This window comes from Triplophysa rosa, linkage group LG8 (assembly GCF_024868665.1).
Source record: "Triplophysa rosa linkage group LG8, Trosa_1v2, whole genome shotgun sequence".
Taxonomy (NCBI): Eukaryota; Metazoa; Chordata; class Actinopteri; order Cypriniformes; family Nemacheilidae; genus Triplophysa; species Triplophysa rosa.
The window spans coordinates 1,936,438-1,955,100 of NC_079897.1; the positions used below are offsets into that span (position 1 = coordinate 1,936,438).

The following is an 18,663-nucleotide window of genomic DNA, read 5'->3' on the forward strand; positions in this document are numbered from 1 at the left end:
CACAGATGTGATGATCGGCAGACTGACACTGGCTCTGGATCTCTAATCTGTATTTAACAGACTGTTCCTTCAATAATGAGTTACTCACGGGAATCCTCTGGAGCCAGATATCTGATACTAGATAACTCACAGTAATCTCTCACTCTCTCACACACTCGCTAACTCTCTCTGTCCTAGTCTGGATCTCCCACGGAGAGATCTTTCTTTCTTTCTTTCTTTCTTTCTTTCTTTCTTTCTTTCTTTCTTTCTTTCTTTCTTTCTTTCTTTCTTTCTTTCTTTCTTTCTTTCTTTCTTTCTTTCTTTTTCACTCCAGTCAGTTCCAGATCTCTCTCTCTCTCTCTCTCTCTCTCTCACTCACTCACTCACTCACTCTCTCACTCACTCACTCACTCTCTCTCTCTCTCTCTCTCTCTCTCTCTCTCTCTCTCTCTCTCTCTCTCTCTCTCTCTCTCTCTCCCTCTCTTCTCTTCTCCCTCGCTTCTATCGCTTTGCGCTCTCTCTCACTTGCTCTCCTCTCACTCCTCTCTCTCTCTCTCTCTCTCTCTCTCTCTCTCTCTCTCTCTCTCTCTCTCTCTCTCTGCTCTCTCATTCACTCGTCATCTCACTCACTCACTCACTCACTCACTCACTCACTCACTCACTCACTCACTCACTCACTCACTCACTCACTCACTCACTCACTCACTCACTCACTCACTCACTCACTCACTCACTCACTCACTCACTCACTCACTCACTCACTCACTCACTCACTCACTCACTCACTCACTCACTCACTCACTCACTCACTCACTCACTCACTCACTCACTCACTCACTCACTCACTCACTCACTCACTCACTCACTCACTCACTCACTCACTCACTCACTCACTCACTCACTCACTCACTCACTCACTCACTCACTCACTCACTCACTCACTCACTCACTCACTCACTCACTCACTCACTCACTCACTCACTCACTCACTCACTCACTCACTCACTCACTCACTCACTCACTCACTCACTCACTCACTCACTCACTCACTCACTCACTCACTCACTCACTCACTCACTCACTCACTCACTCACTCACTCACTCACTCACTCACTCACTCACTCACTCACTCACTCACTCACTCACTCACTCACTCACTCACTCACTCACTCACTCACTCACTCACTCACTCACTCACTCACTCACTCACTCACTCACTCACTCACTCACTCACTCACTCACTCACTCACTCACTCACTCACTCACTCACTCACTCACTCACTCACTCACTCACTCACTCACTCACTCACTCACTCACTCACTCACTCACTCACTCACTCACTCACTCACTCACTCACTCACTCACTCACTCACTCACTCACTCACTCACTCACTCACTCACTCACTCACTCACTCACTCACTCACTCACTCACTCACTCACTCACTCACTCACTCACTCACTCACTCACTCACTCACTCACTCACTCACTCACTCACTCACTCACTCACTCACTCACTCACTCACTCACTCACTCACTCACTCACTCACTCACTCACTCACTCACTCACTCACTCACTCACTCACTCACTCATCACTCACTCACTCTGTGCACATGCTGATATTAAAAGAGTTGGCTTATCATCATTATGAAACATTATTAAACCGGTCGAGCTATAGTTAAACAATAGCTTATTGTTTAGATTCTGTTCTCAAACCCTAAGCCGTTTGAAACACTAGTGCTTACTTGTCCCATGGGCTTCTGCGCTTCAGCATGAGTTTTATCTGTCAGGATCAGCTTCAGCTCATCCAGATGGAGTGTACTGTGTGTGTCTGTGTGTGGAGAAACAGTGAGGTCAGATGTATAGCTGTGTCTCAGAGGTATGTTAAACATTTGCTGGTTCTAATCGTAAACGCATAGGAATTTTATAGAATATGACAGCAGGGATTTTCCAACCCTGATCTATGTTCACAAAGATTTCAGTGCTGGAATGAAGTGTTCAGTTTTTCCCAAATACGGCACATACGGAACTCTGTAATGCACAGATACACCAATAGATAAATGCTTACATGAGAACAAAACCATTTACATTATAATACAGACACTTTTATAATGCAGACTTCATTTGCATTTCATTTATACACTTTTATCAGCGTGTGTGTTCCTTGGTCATGCTCAACCAGTTAAGCGACAGGAACTATGTGACAAATGATTGAATAAAGAAATAACATGCATACTTGTAAATATTCCCAGTGTTCCCCATAGACATCAGTGCTGGCCCACAGTCAAATCTCATTGGCCAAAACAGCTGTCTGTTAAATAAATAAATAAAGTGTGTCCTGATTGGCTGGGACACCTGGAAAGCTGTTACGTTGTGTTGGTTAGTAAAGCATTTAGACACATTTATGACTCTCTTGGTTGTGCTTATGATCAAATGGAGCAACTGGATTGCGTTTGTGATGCGAGGCTGATACGATAATGATACCAGAAGAGTTTTTGAAGGACTTTGAGAGAGAAGAGTGATGCTTTATTGTGCCTATCAGAGGTCATTTCAGGCAGAGATGACATTACAAATCATCATGATCCTTCACTTTGACACTTCAGGTTGTTCATTTTTCTTTCATGGGCTTTTTTATTAGTGTCGTTTCCTTTCTTCCAAAAATTGTGCAGTGCCGATCTTTAATGACTCGGACCTGACACAGGCTGCTGCGGTTTAGGATGATTTCATAAGCGTGACTTCATAAATCATTAAAAATTAAACACATTAAGTATATCAAATACTGTAGTATACTATGGTATTTACTATAGTAAACATAGTTTACTTTAGTGCATACCTATAGCAGATTGATAAACTGTACTATAATATTCACTATTGCAAGGTTAAAAAATACCAAAGCATTTAGGAATTTGACTACATTTTACTATAGTATTTACCATAGTAAATATAGTATACTGTACTCATGTATATTAGATTGATAGGCTAATAATAACTGTAGTATACTGTAATATTCACTATATGGTTCAAAAACACTAAATATTTAGGAATTAGACAAAATTTTACTATAGTGTACTGTAGTATTTACCATAGTAAATATAGTTTACTGTAGTGTATAACATAGTAGACTGATGAACTGTAGTAAAAACTGTAGTATACTGTAATATTCACTATAGTAAGGGTTAAAAACACTGACGTATTTAGGAATTTGACTAAATTGTACTATAGTATACTGTAGTATTTACCATAGTAAATATAGTTTACTGTAGTGTATAACATAGTAGACTGATGAACTGTAGTAAAAACTGTAGTATACTGTAATATTCACTACTGTAAGGGTTAAAAACACTGACGTATTTAGGAATTTGACTACAATTTACTATAGTAAATACTATAGTAAACATAGTACACCGTATTGCATAACTATAGTAGGTTAATAAACTGTAGTAAATGCTGTAGTATACTTTAATGTTACTTAGTTTTACTGTGGTAGATATTATAGTATTCAGTCTAGCAGTTTTTTTATTTTATTTAGTAAATTAGTCTTGGACTTGGAGTTGTACGTATGATACTCGGATGCTGACGGGTCCAGATATTCTAAATAAAATCACAATACAAGTCATAGACATCAAATGTGAGGAAATGAGAACAGAATTGTCCTAAAAAGGCTCTAGGTGAAGAATGGCAAACTCAGGGTGTGTCCGAAGAAAGAGAGGAGTGAATAAATGAGGCAGAACGGTTTTCAGTTAAAGCTTTTCTTCCACCCCTAAAACACCATTTATCTCGCCTGAAGTCCACATTTTTCTCTGAGAAACAATACAAACTCGATTTCCCCTGCCGAGCAGTCAGCATCTCAAGCTATCGATTTCTCCTCGAGCCGTCCCGTGGAAAATGGCTCCCGAGCGGAATGCCGCGAGTGACACTCGGCCCTGAACCCTGTCCCGGTCTGCCGAACGAGCACGTTTGTTTGTCTCGTGCGTTCGGGTGACGGGCGAGATGAATAGGCCGTCTGCGAGTTCTAGGTGGGGTGCGTGTCTGTTAACTTTCTCTGTTTTTGTTTGGGGCTGTAAACCGACTCGTCCAGCTGTGGTTTTGTGTTCCCGCCCTGTGTCCTGGTGATGTGCTAGCAGCCCGTCCCTGCTGAAGTTCACCCATAATACCCGGGATTTTTCTGTGTGTAATGTAGTGCGTTTTGATTGAAACAATTTGTGCAGATGCAGGAAAATCCCGAGATGTATCTCATGCCGGAGGGGTAACGTCTTTCAAATTCGGTTATGTTCCGTGAGCCGTGTCTTCCGTATATGTGGCGCGTTCCTCTGGCTTTGAGTCTTATGTGTAATTCTTTCATGATGAATTATAGGTACGGAACTCCATCATCATTCGGTGTTACGACATCACCATTTCACAATAGATGACAATTGACTGCTTGGAGCTTAAATAGCTGCTGTGATATTGATGTTTCATGTGTTCCAAACCTCTAGACCGATGAACCCAAGTGGATCACGTACAGTTGAACGACACCGGAGAAAACAAGAGGAAAATGTGGTTGCTCTTTAATGCCTCATCATGAGATTTGATCGAGTTCTTAGTTGCTTTTCATTTGTATATCAACTTAGTCTCAGACGTTTAATCAAATTAAATGAGTCAAATTAATATGGAGGTGTAAAAGGAATGTAGATTGTAGAGGTAAAATAACTAGGATTTGGGTAAATCTGATGAGAAATGTATGAGTTCATATTGAGATCGTCAATAATATTGATTTTTGACATTTGTGAGATTCCTTACTCTTAATATTTGAGACGCCGATGAGACCTAAGCAAGTCCGTTTGCTTTCCATTTACATCATTGGAGTCTAGAAGAACCAATCGAGATGTTTTTTTCTTATAGGAAGTATGCACAACATTACACACTTTTGTTTGTGACAGATATTTCCTTTAGCGGACACATGTCTCTTGCATGAGTAAGGATCAGAATAGCACGTTTTGTAGAGTTCCACATGTTCCTGGATCAACAGGAATGTTGTTTTGGGTCCAACAAGGATGTTGGCCCGAAAAAACATGTGGAACTTTGCAAAATCAGGTTTGGTATTTTGACAGATCATTAGTGTAAATCATGTTTTTTGTTGCACTTCCTTATAAGTAACCAGATGAGGTTGAAAGCTTTCAATTTACGGTGAGCACCTGATGTTCATTTTGGACCGTGTTTGTAGCACATTTTGGCCTGAGCACATAAAGATGTTATTTTGTACGGTACAATGTTGGCACAAGGCTTCTCGGGTGAGGTCACGACAGCTGTGTTGTAATGCAAGAGTTTCACACCTGCAGTGATGAACAATGAAAGACACCGTCCTTAAGTCTTCAAACGCGAGAGTCTGGCTGAGATTTATGAGGTCGACGTGAGTTTCAAGAGCACGGGACTGTTTGAAACGGTCGCCTGAAGCCATGCTTGCCTTTGCAGAAGGGTTAATGTGTTCACCCCCCCCCCATCACAAACCTTCTGTGTTTTACATGCAGAGCTACATGATATACGACCTACAAAATCGCAGACCTACAGGCTCAGATGTGTTGTGGTTTTTGTTGCTTTTAGATGTATTTATTCATGCATAAACACATGCATACTTTTTAAAAACACAAAGACGCAAAACTGCGTCTTCATTGCATGGTGTTGGTTTGTGTTGTAATGTGTTGGGTTTTGATGGGTTATTGTGTAATGTCGTTGGCTTGTATTGTGTCTTATAGTTTGTTTTGTGTTTCGTTTTATATTGTGATGTGTTGGTTTGTTTGTTGTGTTTTTATGATGTGTTGTTGGTTTGTGTTGTGGTGTCTATTGTGATGTGTTGGTTTGTGTTTAATGTGTTGTGTTGTGTTGGGGTTGTTGGTTTGTGCTTTGTTTTATGTTGTATTGTTGTTTTGTATTGTGATGTTATGTATTGCTTGTTTAAGTTGTGATTCAGGCTGTATTGTGACGTGTGGATTTGTTGTTTTTTGTATTACGATGTGCTTTATGTTGTTGGTCTGTCCTGTGTTTTATATTGTGATGTGTTGGTTTGTGTTGTTTTTATGATGTGTTGTTGGTTTGTGTTGTGGTGTCTATTGTGATGTGTTGGTTTGTGTTTAATGTGTTGTGTTGTGTTGGGGTTGTTGGTTTGTGCTTTGTTTTATGTTGTATTGTTGTTTTGTTTTGTATTGTGATGTTATGTATTGCTGGTTTAAGTTGTGATTCAGGCTGTATTGTGACGTGTTGATTTGTTGTTTTTTGTGTTACGATGTGCTTTATGTTGTTGGTCGGTCCTGTGTTTTATATTGTGATGTGTTGGTTTGTGTTGTGTTTTGTATTGTGATGTTATACATTGTTGGTTTATGTTGTAATTTAGGCTATATTGTGAGGTGTTGTTTTTTTGTTCTGCGCATATTGTTTTTTATGTTGTTGGTTTGTCCTGTGTTATTTTGTAATGTGTTGTAATGTTTTTGTATGTTGTTGGTTTGGGTTGTAATTTATATTGTGATGTGTTGGTTTATGTTGTGTTTTATATTGCGATGTATTGTATTTTGTTGGCTTGTGTTGGGTTTTGTATTGGGATGTGTTGTGATGTTTTTGTATGTTTTTGGTTTGAGTTTTGTTTTGAATTATGATGTGCTTGGTGTTGGTTTATGTTGTGTTTACTATTGCGATGTGTTTGTTTTGTGTTGTGTTTTATATTGTGATGTGTTGTTGTGTATTGTATTTTGTTGGCTTGTTTTGTGTTTTGCATTGTACTGTATGTAATGTGTTGTTTTTGTGTTGGTTTGTTGTGTTTTGTGTTGTGATGTGTTATATGTTGTTGGTTTGTGTTGGCTTGTGGTCGTGTTTTCTCAGCGTGATGAGTCTTGTTCAGCAGTCAGCGGCAGATAAGTGGATTTGTTTGTGGTGTCATGGTGGAATTCCAGCTCGTCTCTTTGAGGAATACCTCAGCATGAACAATTCATCTTTGTGAGTGGAATTCCAGGCAATTCCGCAACAATGACAAGACGGAACTAGTTATTATTACTGCGTGGACATATGTGAAATGTGGGGTTTAAAAGTCTGAGGTTCAAAATATTAAAATTAGGATTTTAATAAGAAATCTTTCATCTATTGAGCACATTTGTGAACATTTTGAAACGGCTTCATTCACGCTGGGTTCATATGGATCATCAAGTTTTGCACAACAGCTCGAGTGTTGCTGTCAATAAAACATACAAAACGCTCAATTACTGTATAAAGCTGATATTGTTACTCTGATAAGATCATTTGAAATGGAAGACAATTAAATTAAATAACTAAAATGTGAAATAAACCTGTTTTTCTGGTGATCTCAGACTTTTTGTCTCCGCTGTTTTACAATGTTAATGCTGGTGAAATAGAATTAAAAAGCATCGTAAATACGCAGTTATTTTAATGCAACTAAAGACCGTCATTAAACTCGCTTTACAATCTTGTCTCAAGACACGTAAGTTTTAGTGCGTAAAAACAGACACATTTTATTGAGTCTTCAAAACAAACTTCCAACAATCTTTTTGGTAAATAGTCATGATCATTATTGCACAATAAACCCTTCAAGATGAAATGAGAAGATATGAAGTTTATTTTGTGATGATGACAGAATAATTGTATATTATGTTTTACATGACGTTCTGTAATGTTTTAGCTTTATCGCTCGACATTGTGAGTTTGAGTCTACTTTAAAGTGTTTTCTTTTTGAGAGTCTAAACTTTGCGAGGGGTTCTCAGATCTAAACATAGCTCTATTGTTGGTGTGTTGTGGACTGTGTGGGAGGTTTTGTTACAGAATCTGTGATTACTGTGTGTGTTCAGTGAATAGGCGAGGATGGAGATGGATGTGAGTGGGCAGGAGCTTCGCATGACTCGCATAAACCGCTCCAGGAAGCTTGACCCTAGCGAAACATTGTGAAAATAGAGCCCGGTCCATCTCTGAGGATTACAGAACTGACTCTATATTGTTTGGGTGTTTAGAAAGGTATTTGTTACTGTATATAGTTTCTGCTGCTGAGTCGAGCTGAAGGAGAGCTCGTGATGTTCCGGCTTCAGTCTCTTGTGTGATTCAGAGGTCACCAGCAGTGGTCAGGAGTAACTCGCTACATAACGGAAGAAACAGAATTCTGCTCATCAATATCTAGTTTGTTTGCTACTAGTGTCTGAAATAAAACCCTTTAAAGATTTGATGCCACTAACTTGGCAAACTTTGATATATCCACCGTACGTTATTTATAGAGGCAGTAATAGCATCATGTTGGTACCTAAACAATATTTTGTTTCCCGGTTGACTGATATTAGACGTATTAAATTAGATGTTTCATTTATTGTTAAGCAATTCTTGTCTGGGCAGAATTTTCTGCCATGCGTCTTCAACCCAGCGTTGGGTAAAAAGGGACGAACCTAACTATTGGTTTGTAAAATAACCTACAGTATGCTGGTTTGTTGGGTCAAATATAAATCATTTTCGTGGATAATTTAACCCAACAGTAGGGTTCATCCCTTTTTGAGTCGTTGCTGGGTTTAAGTGTGTATACTCACAAAAAAATTACTGAAACTGTCTATAAGTTATAAGTGACGTAATTAAAGCAACAACATTAACAAACGTTACTGCGCATGTGTGCTTTTGTGGCCAGAATTTTGTTTCCGGTACACATCAGCAAAGAAAAGAGTCCCTTCGATTTCCTAAAGAAATAACAGATAAATTACATTAGCTAGCAAGTATGTCTAGTCAGTATTATTTTGGGTTACCAGTAGAAGAACCTTTACTTGGCTAAGTTACACGACCCATTCACCAAATTGTTTGTTTAATAAAATTAATATTCAATAAAATTTAGCAAACTGTTTATTTAATACGATCGATATACAATAAAATATGAATATAATTTATATAAATTGAATATAATATAAATAGTTATATTATTAGCCACTTGCCAGACCGATTAACAAACACAGACCTAAAGTTAACCTCAAGCCAGGTGTGTGCGTCCGATGAAACCGTCTATTGATAAAAATGTTACATTACTTCTTTGGTCACTCACTCTCTTCTCTTGTTTTGTACAGTTCTTTATTGCATTAGCAAAGTGTATAGATACCAAGAGGCCAAACTCAACAGAACATTGCAACACCAGCGCCCTACGCTTCCGCCATTTTGGGGTGAAAGCTACTCGGCTTTTTGCTGTCGCGATGGCAATATCAGTTGCTTCTTTCAAAAATAAAAACATTAAAGCTGAAATTCAACCTGAATGATGATAATACAAGATGAAAAATGCCTTGGCTCGCTAGAAACCAGGTCGGTCATCAAGCATTTTCACCCCAAAATGGCGTCCGCGCTGTTTCCCAAAAAGCACCAGAGTTTCGCCTCTTTGGCAGTATACTCTTTGGCAGTATTTAGTGTTTAACAGACACCATTTTCTTTTAAAAACACATTTATACTTTTAATATCCCTTACAGAAAAGTGTAAAATACACATGCGATCACATGTGAAACTAGCAATGTTATCCACATAAGTTTTTACATGGGATTCAAGAATAAAAGAACACGTTTAACATACGGTCGCGTGTGTTTTATGCACGTGTGGAAAACAACTCTTATTGAAAGTGACAGTTCATTCCAACTTGCCGTATATGCTCCAAGTTACGTTTCCAAGTTTAATATGTGGGATTTTGCAAAACTAGCTTTACTTTTAATAACAGCAATTATGATCTGGCCTAAGCTGTCCCGTTTATTCTTTACGATTCCTATCTGTAAACTTGCCTCAATTTGAATTCTTTTGAAATGATGGTGTGGATTTTGGCAAGCCCTAGTTTTACAGCAGCTTGTCCAGCGCCGGTCAACAGACTAGGCCTATATGAGCACGTCCCGTATCACAGCCATGCAAACAGACCCGCCATAAAGATAAGACGGCCATTCGGTGCGTGATGAAAAGGTTTGCCACAGCAGCCAGGTTGTGTCCTGAGTTCTATTCAGAGTATTTCTTTGTGTCTCTGTGCGTGTGTGGGCACGGCGGTTTCTATTAAACCTTTTAGACGTAATGACCATTTACCCATCATCCTTTGCTCTCCGTTTCCATTTGTCTTTGAAGTATTCTTTGTAGGTCAAGAGAGCGTGATGTTTATCAGTAAGAATGTTGTTTTCAGTGCCGCCAGACCCTGTCAACTGTCACAATAATGTGGAATGACAACTCGAGTACTTGAGTATTACCTTAATTCCTTTTTTAATTGTTGTTTTTTATTTTAGTCTCTTGAACTTTGTTTGTACTGGATGAACACGAGTGCATCCTGTGGGTTTGCTCTTTTGTTTCAGGCTTTGTTTTCGGCACCGTGCACAGTTTCAAAAATGGAACTCTGTCCCTCTTTAACCTCCAACGTTTTACTAAAAGGCTCTCGTTTACTTGGAATAAGAAACTAGATAGCAATAAGAAACCGCCCCAAGAAAAACACGAGGCACCTCCCTACACGTTGTTCTGCTAATGTTCCTCAGCGAGAGTCAGGATTTATATTTATATATCTCATTTAACTTCAATTCTCCTTCGCCACAGCCCTCTCGCAGTGCCATAACTCATCGTAACTCCTGCTGTAAGTCAGATAAGCAGTTCAATATTTAATATGTATCCCACAGATACTGAACGTTTGGGTTTGATCTGGGTCTCAAGGGCAGATGATTCACAAGCCCACCGTTGCTTTTACCGTGAAGCGGCTCGCGGTGGGCTTACATTACACGTGTTTATCAACACGCTGTTCGTCATCTCGGCCCGCGCTGGCCTCCTCGATCTGAATTGCAAATCTGGCCGGTTAAAATCAATAGACGCGCAACTCCTGATTCACGCGTGTGGGAGCGTAATTGGACAAAACATAAGGGCTGCTATTGCTTTTGACAGGTCATTTATCCCACTTTGTATAATGGTAAGTGTGGCTGGCAATAGCGTGGCTTCAAAACGTGTCTGTTTTCTCTCTCGACGTGTGTCTGCTGTTTAAATGTTTGATACCCAAGTGTTTACTTGTTTTAGGATGGCGCGGCCGATATAGCTACAGTCATAAAAGCATAATCAAAACAAAGATGTTTAATATTTCATGATGTGGACTCGCCGGCTTGCAGATATTCCGAGTACAGTGTTTAACTAATGATGTTTAAATGCAAAATGGGAATTCATAGACTTTGGTTTGGGATGATCGGAAGACGAATCTTACGAATCTTACCGACTTTCATTTTCAAGATAGTTAAACACAGTCACACAACAAGAAGAGGAGCTTCTGTGACAAGACAAATACTGACATCGGTTTGACTGATGATGCACATTATTCTCTCCATGTAAAGAAATAACATCTCTGAATCTCAGCTGTCACAACAAGTAACACATCAAAACAAATGAACATTTTGCTTGTGTTGGGATGTCCTTTCAGATAATTTCATAAAGAGATAGGTGGACCCAGATAGGGCTGCGTAAAGATGCTGTCTGCGCCGTGGGAGCTTTACAGAGTGGCATGTTTGCTTTGCGTTAAGATGCCGTGTGTCAGAAAACATCTCTCTGTCAGCAGTCTGCCGTTTGAAGAGAGGTCAGAAATATTCGGACATTAGCGAGAGGAAACGCAAGGAATTTAATGATTATGCTTCTTAAAAGAGATTTTAGATGATAAAATGCTTTCTCATACCTCAGATATTAATATTAATGCAAAGATGACTGTTTGCCACAATGCATGTTGAGTCCCATGAAAAGTGTAAACAGATTTAAAGATAAGCCATGCAGAAGATGGATAGATGAAAAAGAACCAGTTTTTGAGGTTCAGCCCGACTGAAAGCCAGAATAGTTTCAGAAGTGTTTACTTATTTACTTATTTAATATTTTACTTTAGGGAACAACAGTGTTTTTCACTTAAACGTTTTTGCAATAGTAAAAGTGAAGTTTTTATTGCATTGAATCCGAGTTTGGAAAAGTGGGCGAAAAAGAACCTAAAAAGTCTTTTAACACCTGGTCACTTCATGCGTCGCTCGCAAGTTAGCTGCGCCTGAGGCAAATAAACCCCCCAAAAACCCATTGGGGGACATGTCGTGTCTGAAGATCGTAGATCTTGTCATCCTAGAGAATGCGGCTCGTGGTTATTTAGCATCGGCAGACGCCTTGGAATGAAGGAGAAAACATTTCGAATCGCATTTTCCATGCCTTTTTTAGATGCGACTGCATGTGCAGAACCATACAAAGCAAAATAATAACATTTCAGTTCAGCGGAAATAAAGTTATTCATTTGCATTTTTCACGGGAATAGAAGATCGGATTTAAATCCATTTAGCCGTGATGCATTTATGTTGCCAAATGTAAATAAAACCGTTTTAACAAATCGGATAGATATCCGATCAGAGAAAACGCATGCAGTGACCCGGTGTAAAAAGGCCCTTATATTTATAGGATCGTTTACGGTAACATGTGTCCATCAAACGTCAGCATGTTCATTAACCACTTTATTTTATTGATCCGTCACTGCATTTTATTCATGAAAGAGTTCCAAAAGAGAGAGCAAATTGGGCACGGGAGAAGTGCCTTGAAATTAATGTTACAAATTATGGCAAAAAACAGACTCTTTTTCTTAAAGCGGCCCTAACACACGCGGTTTCTGCCAATCTCATATTAATCTTGAGTACCTATAGAGTAGTATCGCATACGTTGTATCTTCGAAGAGTATTTAGTTTGATCACATTTATATAAGATAGATACAGCTGTACGATTATTTCCGAAAGCATATGGTGCTTGCGGGGGGGAGGGGTAGGCTGAACTAAAGCACGTGTGCACCCATTGCCAACAAAACACAGACATCAGTTTGACTTACCGCATGCGGTTCATGTCCGGCATCTTTTAGCGCTGGGACGGCTCCATATATCAGTTTCAAACGATCTCCAAATCCAGCGTTATATCCACCGTTTATATAACATTCATCACCCAAATGCAGTGAACAAACTAACACCTGAACTTCTCTCTCTCTCCTGCACACAAGTGAAAGTGACGTCTGCGCATGCTCCTTCTCCTGCTCTCCGTGCTGCCGCGTGGTCGTGCCGCGTGCTTTTCCGGGAGAATTGTCCAATAAGGGACTAAGAAAAATTGTTACGAAACAGTTTTATATGTTCGAAAAAAACTTTCCGAAACCTGCACGATCACTGTGGGAGTGTATCGAGCACAGAAATACTACGTAATACGCCCAACTCGTTTTTTGACAAGTTGACCATGTTAAGCATGAGAAGACAGCACGTTTAACAGTGTAAAGAAGTCAGGATGCATGACACACCGTTGCACCACCCCTTTAACTCAAACTGGACTTGAAACCAGTTAGACACCCGATGGTTAATGGTTCAGAGTTTAAGCTTCTCTGCCTGAAACTCCTTTTTGGAGTAGACAACTAAAATCAGTATGTTACTAATGTCTGGGTTGTATTTTTCACTAGCGTTTCTGATGTCTTTTGTCCGTGTTGGTAAGAAACAGGGTTGACTGGACCCAGCCTTTCATTATTTTGTGTAAATGGGTTGTCTCTTTTTTCCTCACTCCTTGTTTTATCTGCTCTTTTCCAAATCCTCCAGTTTCCCAGCAGCCCCTCGTTACTTTATTTTAGTGATTACAAAGTATATTCTTTAAACCAAATGTTCCTAAACTGCTCTTTGTTAGGCTCTGTGGTTTTATAAGAACATTTCGTATCGTCAGGACCTTTCTGTTTCTGACTGTAAGAGAGAGATGGTTCTTTAAACAACAACGTGTTTCAAATTCACTGCTGCAAAGAATGTTTTCTATCACCTTTATTTTGAAGAGTATCTTGAATTTAGTTGAATTAAAATGTAAAAAAATCAATTTTGTTTAATTAAAACCTCACTAAATATGGTAAGATTTATAAAATTAATTAAAAAAAATCTTGGGTGGGGGAGAGAACAATGATAAATAGGAAAGTGATTTTTTTGTAGTTGACTGGATGTTCTCCAAAATTGCACCCATCCTGCTGTTGTTATGTGTCAACTCTGTTTTTGAGCCGTACGTAAGATTTATGCCGCAATTACATTATGTAACATTTTCAGATACGGTGTCCAGCAATTGCTCAATTCAAAGACGTTTGCACATGTGACCAATATGACACGGACGGGTGCGAAATTGACATCAGACCGGAACTTACTGCAACTGATTAGTCCGATTTTTGTAGAATAGAGAAAAGTGCATTTAATCTGCTTTTCACTTGTTGGGCGTGAAATTGATTCAGGAGTTCATCTGCAGCCGGGTGCAAAATGCTTGTGAATCGAAAATGGCTTTCTGCTTGTGTAACAAAGTCGGCTTGCCTGACATCTGTGTAGAACTGCTTAAAACTGTTGAGCCAGAGAGACCAGACACACCGTATATCAGTCTGAGAGAAGAGAAAGTGGATCAATGGACACATGTATGTATGCAGCGAGCAATAACCGAGATTAATGAGCTGTGTCAATGTTAAAACAAATGTGAATGTTCCTCAAAAAAATGTTCTTTTGTGATTTACAGAAGTAAGAAAGCTTTGTAAGTTTTCAAAGACTTGAAAGTGATTTTTAATTGCGGGTAATCCACTCTTTCTGTGTAAGTCACATTGACTCGTACAAGTTCTTATGAACTACACTATCTGTGTTCTCAGCTCTTCCCGTTGAGTTGATTTGAAGAGTGTTTGGGTGAAGATTTAACATCTTCCAGACGCCTCTCTCGCTCATGTTTTTGGTAAAGCCCCTGAGGGCATCCGAGGGGTAACAGGGTTGACATTCCGTGTACGGCTGTTTGGGTAATAAAGATGGTTTCCGTTTTGTGTCTCCCTCAGATGGACCCTCTTCAGAAGGCTGTTTTGCATCACACGTTTGGTGTTCCTGCTTCTACTAAAAGGAAATGTGTGTCGTGCAACGTGTGCCAGCTGAGGTTTAACTCACAGGTGAGAGAGCTGGAGATCTCGACAGTACACACCTGATGCTACAGACACACACTCAACTGACTTAACTTTAGAAACAGACTTAACCTGAGAAGCAAAAATCTTTTTTGGAAACAGACTTTTCTTTACAAACAGGCTTTAACTTTGAAATTGACTTGAGTTTAGAAACGGGCTTTTTTTAATAACAAACTTTTCTTTAGAAATAGATTTTTTTAGAAACCGTGTTAAGAAACTGACCTGTTTATAGAAACTGACTTTTCTTTAGAAACTGACTTTAAAAATGTACTTTACTTTAGAATCTAGTTTTAGGGTGTGTTCACATTTGTAGTTCGGTTCTCTTGTTTTTTTTTGGTCCGGACCATTGAAGAAAAAAGATACATTTTAGTCCTGGTTTGCTAAGCGTTTACACTGGCATTTTAACAGCGAAACTAGAGATACCAAACCTACCTGCATATGTATAAACTCGCAAAGGTGTTTGGACAGCTTTTATGATGTATATTTTGATATGAACCTTTTTCATTTTGTACCAGACATACAAAAGAATGCTGTGTGCTGGGTTATGCATGCTCAATGTATGCGTGCGCATATGAGGGTATTTTAGCAAGCCGGTAACTCGCAAAGACCTCATGAAGTGGTTAAAGCAGTCAAAACAGTGCCAGGAATTTCTCCGTTACACGTACAAGCGCAGATCTAATAAACGCTCCTTTTATGTTACCATATCACTTGATTTTCGGTTCGGATCTTTTTATCATTTCCTGTTTTTGGTTCAAATAGATTCCTTTGGTCCGTGTTGCATTCGTATTTTAATCGAACCACGTCAGAGTTCGTTTGAAAGTGGACGGAGACCCATCTTTTCAGCGGTGCTCGTATGCAGCATTCACATTTACACAAATAAACCGCACTAACAGAGCAATCGCACCAGAGTTCCTTTTAATCAAACCAAACATATGTGAACACACCCTTAGTTTGGAAACAGGATTTACTTTAGAAACTGACTTTTCTTTAGAAACAGGGCTGTCTGAAATGTTCACAATATATTCACCATATTGTACTTTTACGTATAGTAACCTTATTTTTACTTTTTACTTACACCATATAGTTTACTTTAAATATTGATTATTTTTTACACTGGATATGTAATGAACCAACGCAGGCAAAGATGTTTATGAACTTCATTTCAATGAATTGAAATCTGGGTCAAATTTTGCATATATATTTATTGTTCATATTTATTGTTTTTGCCTTTAATTATATATGTATAGTAAAACAAATTGCATACATAAATAAATTCAAATGTTAAGGTCATAATTATTATTTCTTTCTATTCTTACAATGCACAATTATTCAGACAGTTGAATGTTGTCATTTGGCATTAAACATTGTATTATTGTCGCCGTGACCCTACCTGCTATACTGCTGTACATTATCATCCACGGCGAGCATCACTGTCCTCTTGGTCAATCAAAGTCAACCTCAATGACTGTTTTATTTTCTATCCCTCACCCATCCCTTGTCATTTTCGGCTCAGCAGAACTGCCGAGTGACTCGTTCCGTCAGAGCTATTCAATCCAAATAGGATTATTTAAAAACAACATTTCCCATATCCTCTCTATTAGAATATTCATTTACTCTGTCACTGTCAGATATCAAGCTGTAATATCTGTGTGATTGAGGCCTATCTAACAATAATCACAGCTCATCGTGGGCATCAGTCACGGAACGACGGGGCGGAACAGCTGCTGACCAATCCCACTTCCTGCAGCTGCCCAGTAGCCAATCACAGACAGGGCCTGGGAGAGATTAGGCATTCATGGCACGGCTCACGGTCAGTGAAACTCATTATTATTGGTTGCCCGAGCTCCAGCTCGGGAATCATGGGAGATTCTTGACGCTGGCCGTTTTTAAAAATGAAATGACTTGTGGAGAGTTACACGGACGTAGACGGTCCGGCCAGGCGAGGTTTAGAAAGGACGTTTGGTTTCCACAGCGCTGAGGGTCTATTTGAATTCCAGATGCTTGGTTATGCATTTTTCCGGGTGTATGAATTATAAATACAGTATATAATGGCAAGCGGGAGAGAAACCTTGTTAGTTCCCAGAGTGCTTTTCTCTTCGCCTGCCAAACGCAGTGACCGGGTCTCTAATTCGCTCGTCGGTTGATTGATTGATAGCGTCATTTAACTGAGTCCCATCGCAGGTGCCCTTCTTAGTTAAAGGCTCACTGAACAAAGCCCACTTGGGCGTCAGCTCTCACCCGTCACAGAGACGGCTTTTCCATGTCACGCCTGTGATGAATGTTGGATTGCGGCATAGATTACACGTGACATTTATCTGTGTCACTGCCTTCTCCCCTGCGATTGGACGACGGGACGATAGCTGGAAGCTGTCGGGCAACAGCCCATTTATCTCGGCGTTAAAGCCATTTTCATAACAATATCTCGCTCAAATGATGTGTTACTTACAAACCCTGGTGATATAAATCTGTATGAATGTAATCTGCGTCCTGTGCTGCTATTTGCACAATATATCAAAGGTGTTTAGGTGTCGCGGACTTTTATTGCTTTGCGTAAAAACCTTGTTTTTAGAAAATGACTGGTAATGGAAAGAGATGTTATGAAATGTTCAAAACTGTTAGCGTGAACATCAAGTGTGAGGAGGAAGGGCTTGGCGAGGAAGGATAACACATGGTATAAGTTTGGTTAGTATCACAGCTGAAAGAGAACATTGTCTGAACTTTAATGTTCTCTCAAAGCTATTTTTTTTAAAATAATGTTTTATCAACATTGTGCTCAACGTTATAAAAACATTAGTCAAAACGTTAGTATAATAACGTTATTTATAGATTGTTAGTGGGAATGTTTGCAAAACATTTTTTGTTGATCTGTGGTTTTGTGATGTCTAGCATTTGCCTGTCTTATTTATTCACAGAAGTGTTTGGTTGTCTCTTGATCGTGTCCTCACCGCCGCGAGCAATGTCAAATAGACATCCGCGAGTTGGCGTTGAGGTAAACAAGAGCGAATGAAAGACGTTGTGCGTGGCCCGGTCCAGGAGAGTCATAATAAATCTAGTGTGAAGGTGATCTCTCATGACACCGAGCTCTGGAATCTTCCAGCATTGTGCCTGTGCTTATTAAAAGATTTTGATTCTGATGTTTTATGTATGGTGCTGCGTCAAAGGGATAATGGCCTCGTGTACCGAAGGCCTGGAGAGAGGATCTTCCTTTCTTTCTGTCAAACTTTTTACTTGGCAAGTGAGGATGTGTTCCAGAACTGCCGTGCCGTCTTCCTCCCACATACAGACAGGCCGCACAAATCTAATCCCCAATTGAAAATCCACCGTTTTGCGTCTTCTCTCTCGGCCCTGACAGCTACTCTCAGAAATGATATGTCAGCATCACTTGCATCGTCCTGATACTCTCATCATTACTATAGTAACCCGCTGATTACTATAGCACGGTACACGGGATATTCCCTGATAGCACACATACATCTGGTTTACGTCTATTTGACATCTGCATTTACATCTGCAAGACATCTACAATACATTGTTTGCTCATCTGCAATACATCTCGGAGATGTCTGCTGTCAGACGTCATATAGACATCTAGAAGATGTCTGTAAGATGTTTATGATTTAGAATGGATGTACAACAGCTCTTTCTAAGATGTTTAGCAGATGTTTTTAAGCAGCAGATCTCCAGATCTTTAGCAGACGTATTACAGACGTTCAGACGTCTCCGAGACGTATTGCAGATGAGCAAACTATGTATT

General features: G+C 39.5%; 1 protein-coding gene across 5 annotated transcripts in view; it reads left to right on the forward strand.

Annotated features, from left to right (window-relative positions):
- The window catches only part of znf385d (zinc finger protein 385D), a 44,427-nt gene that overhangs the window by 8,377 nt on the left and 17,387 nt on the right, over window positions 1–18,663 (forward strand). For 4 of the 5 annotated variants that reach the window (XM_057339545.1, XM_057339546.1, XM_057339547.1 and 1 more), the window contains exon 3: window positions 14,790–14,897. In XM_057339545.1, coding sequence (XP_057195528.1) covers window positions 14,790–14,897 — 108 coding nt within the window. Of the gene's footprint in view, window positions 1–14,176; window positions 14,388–14,789; window positions 14,898–18,663 lie in introns of those variants that run through there. The other variant, XM_057339548.1, reaches the window with a different exon arrangement.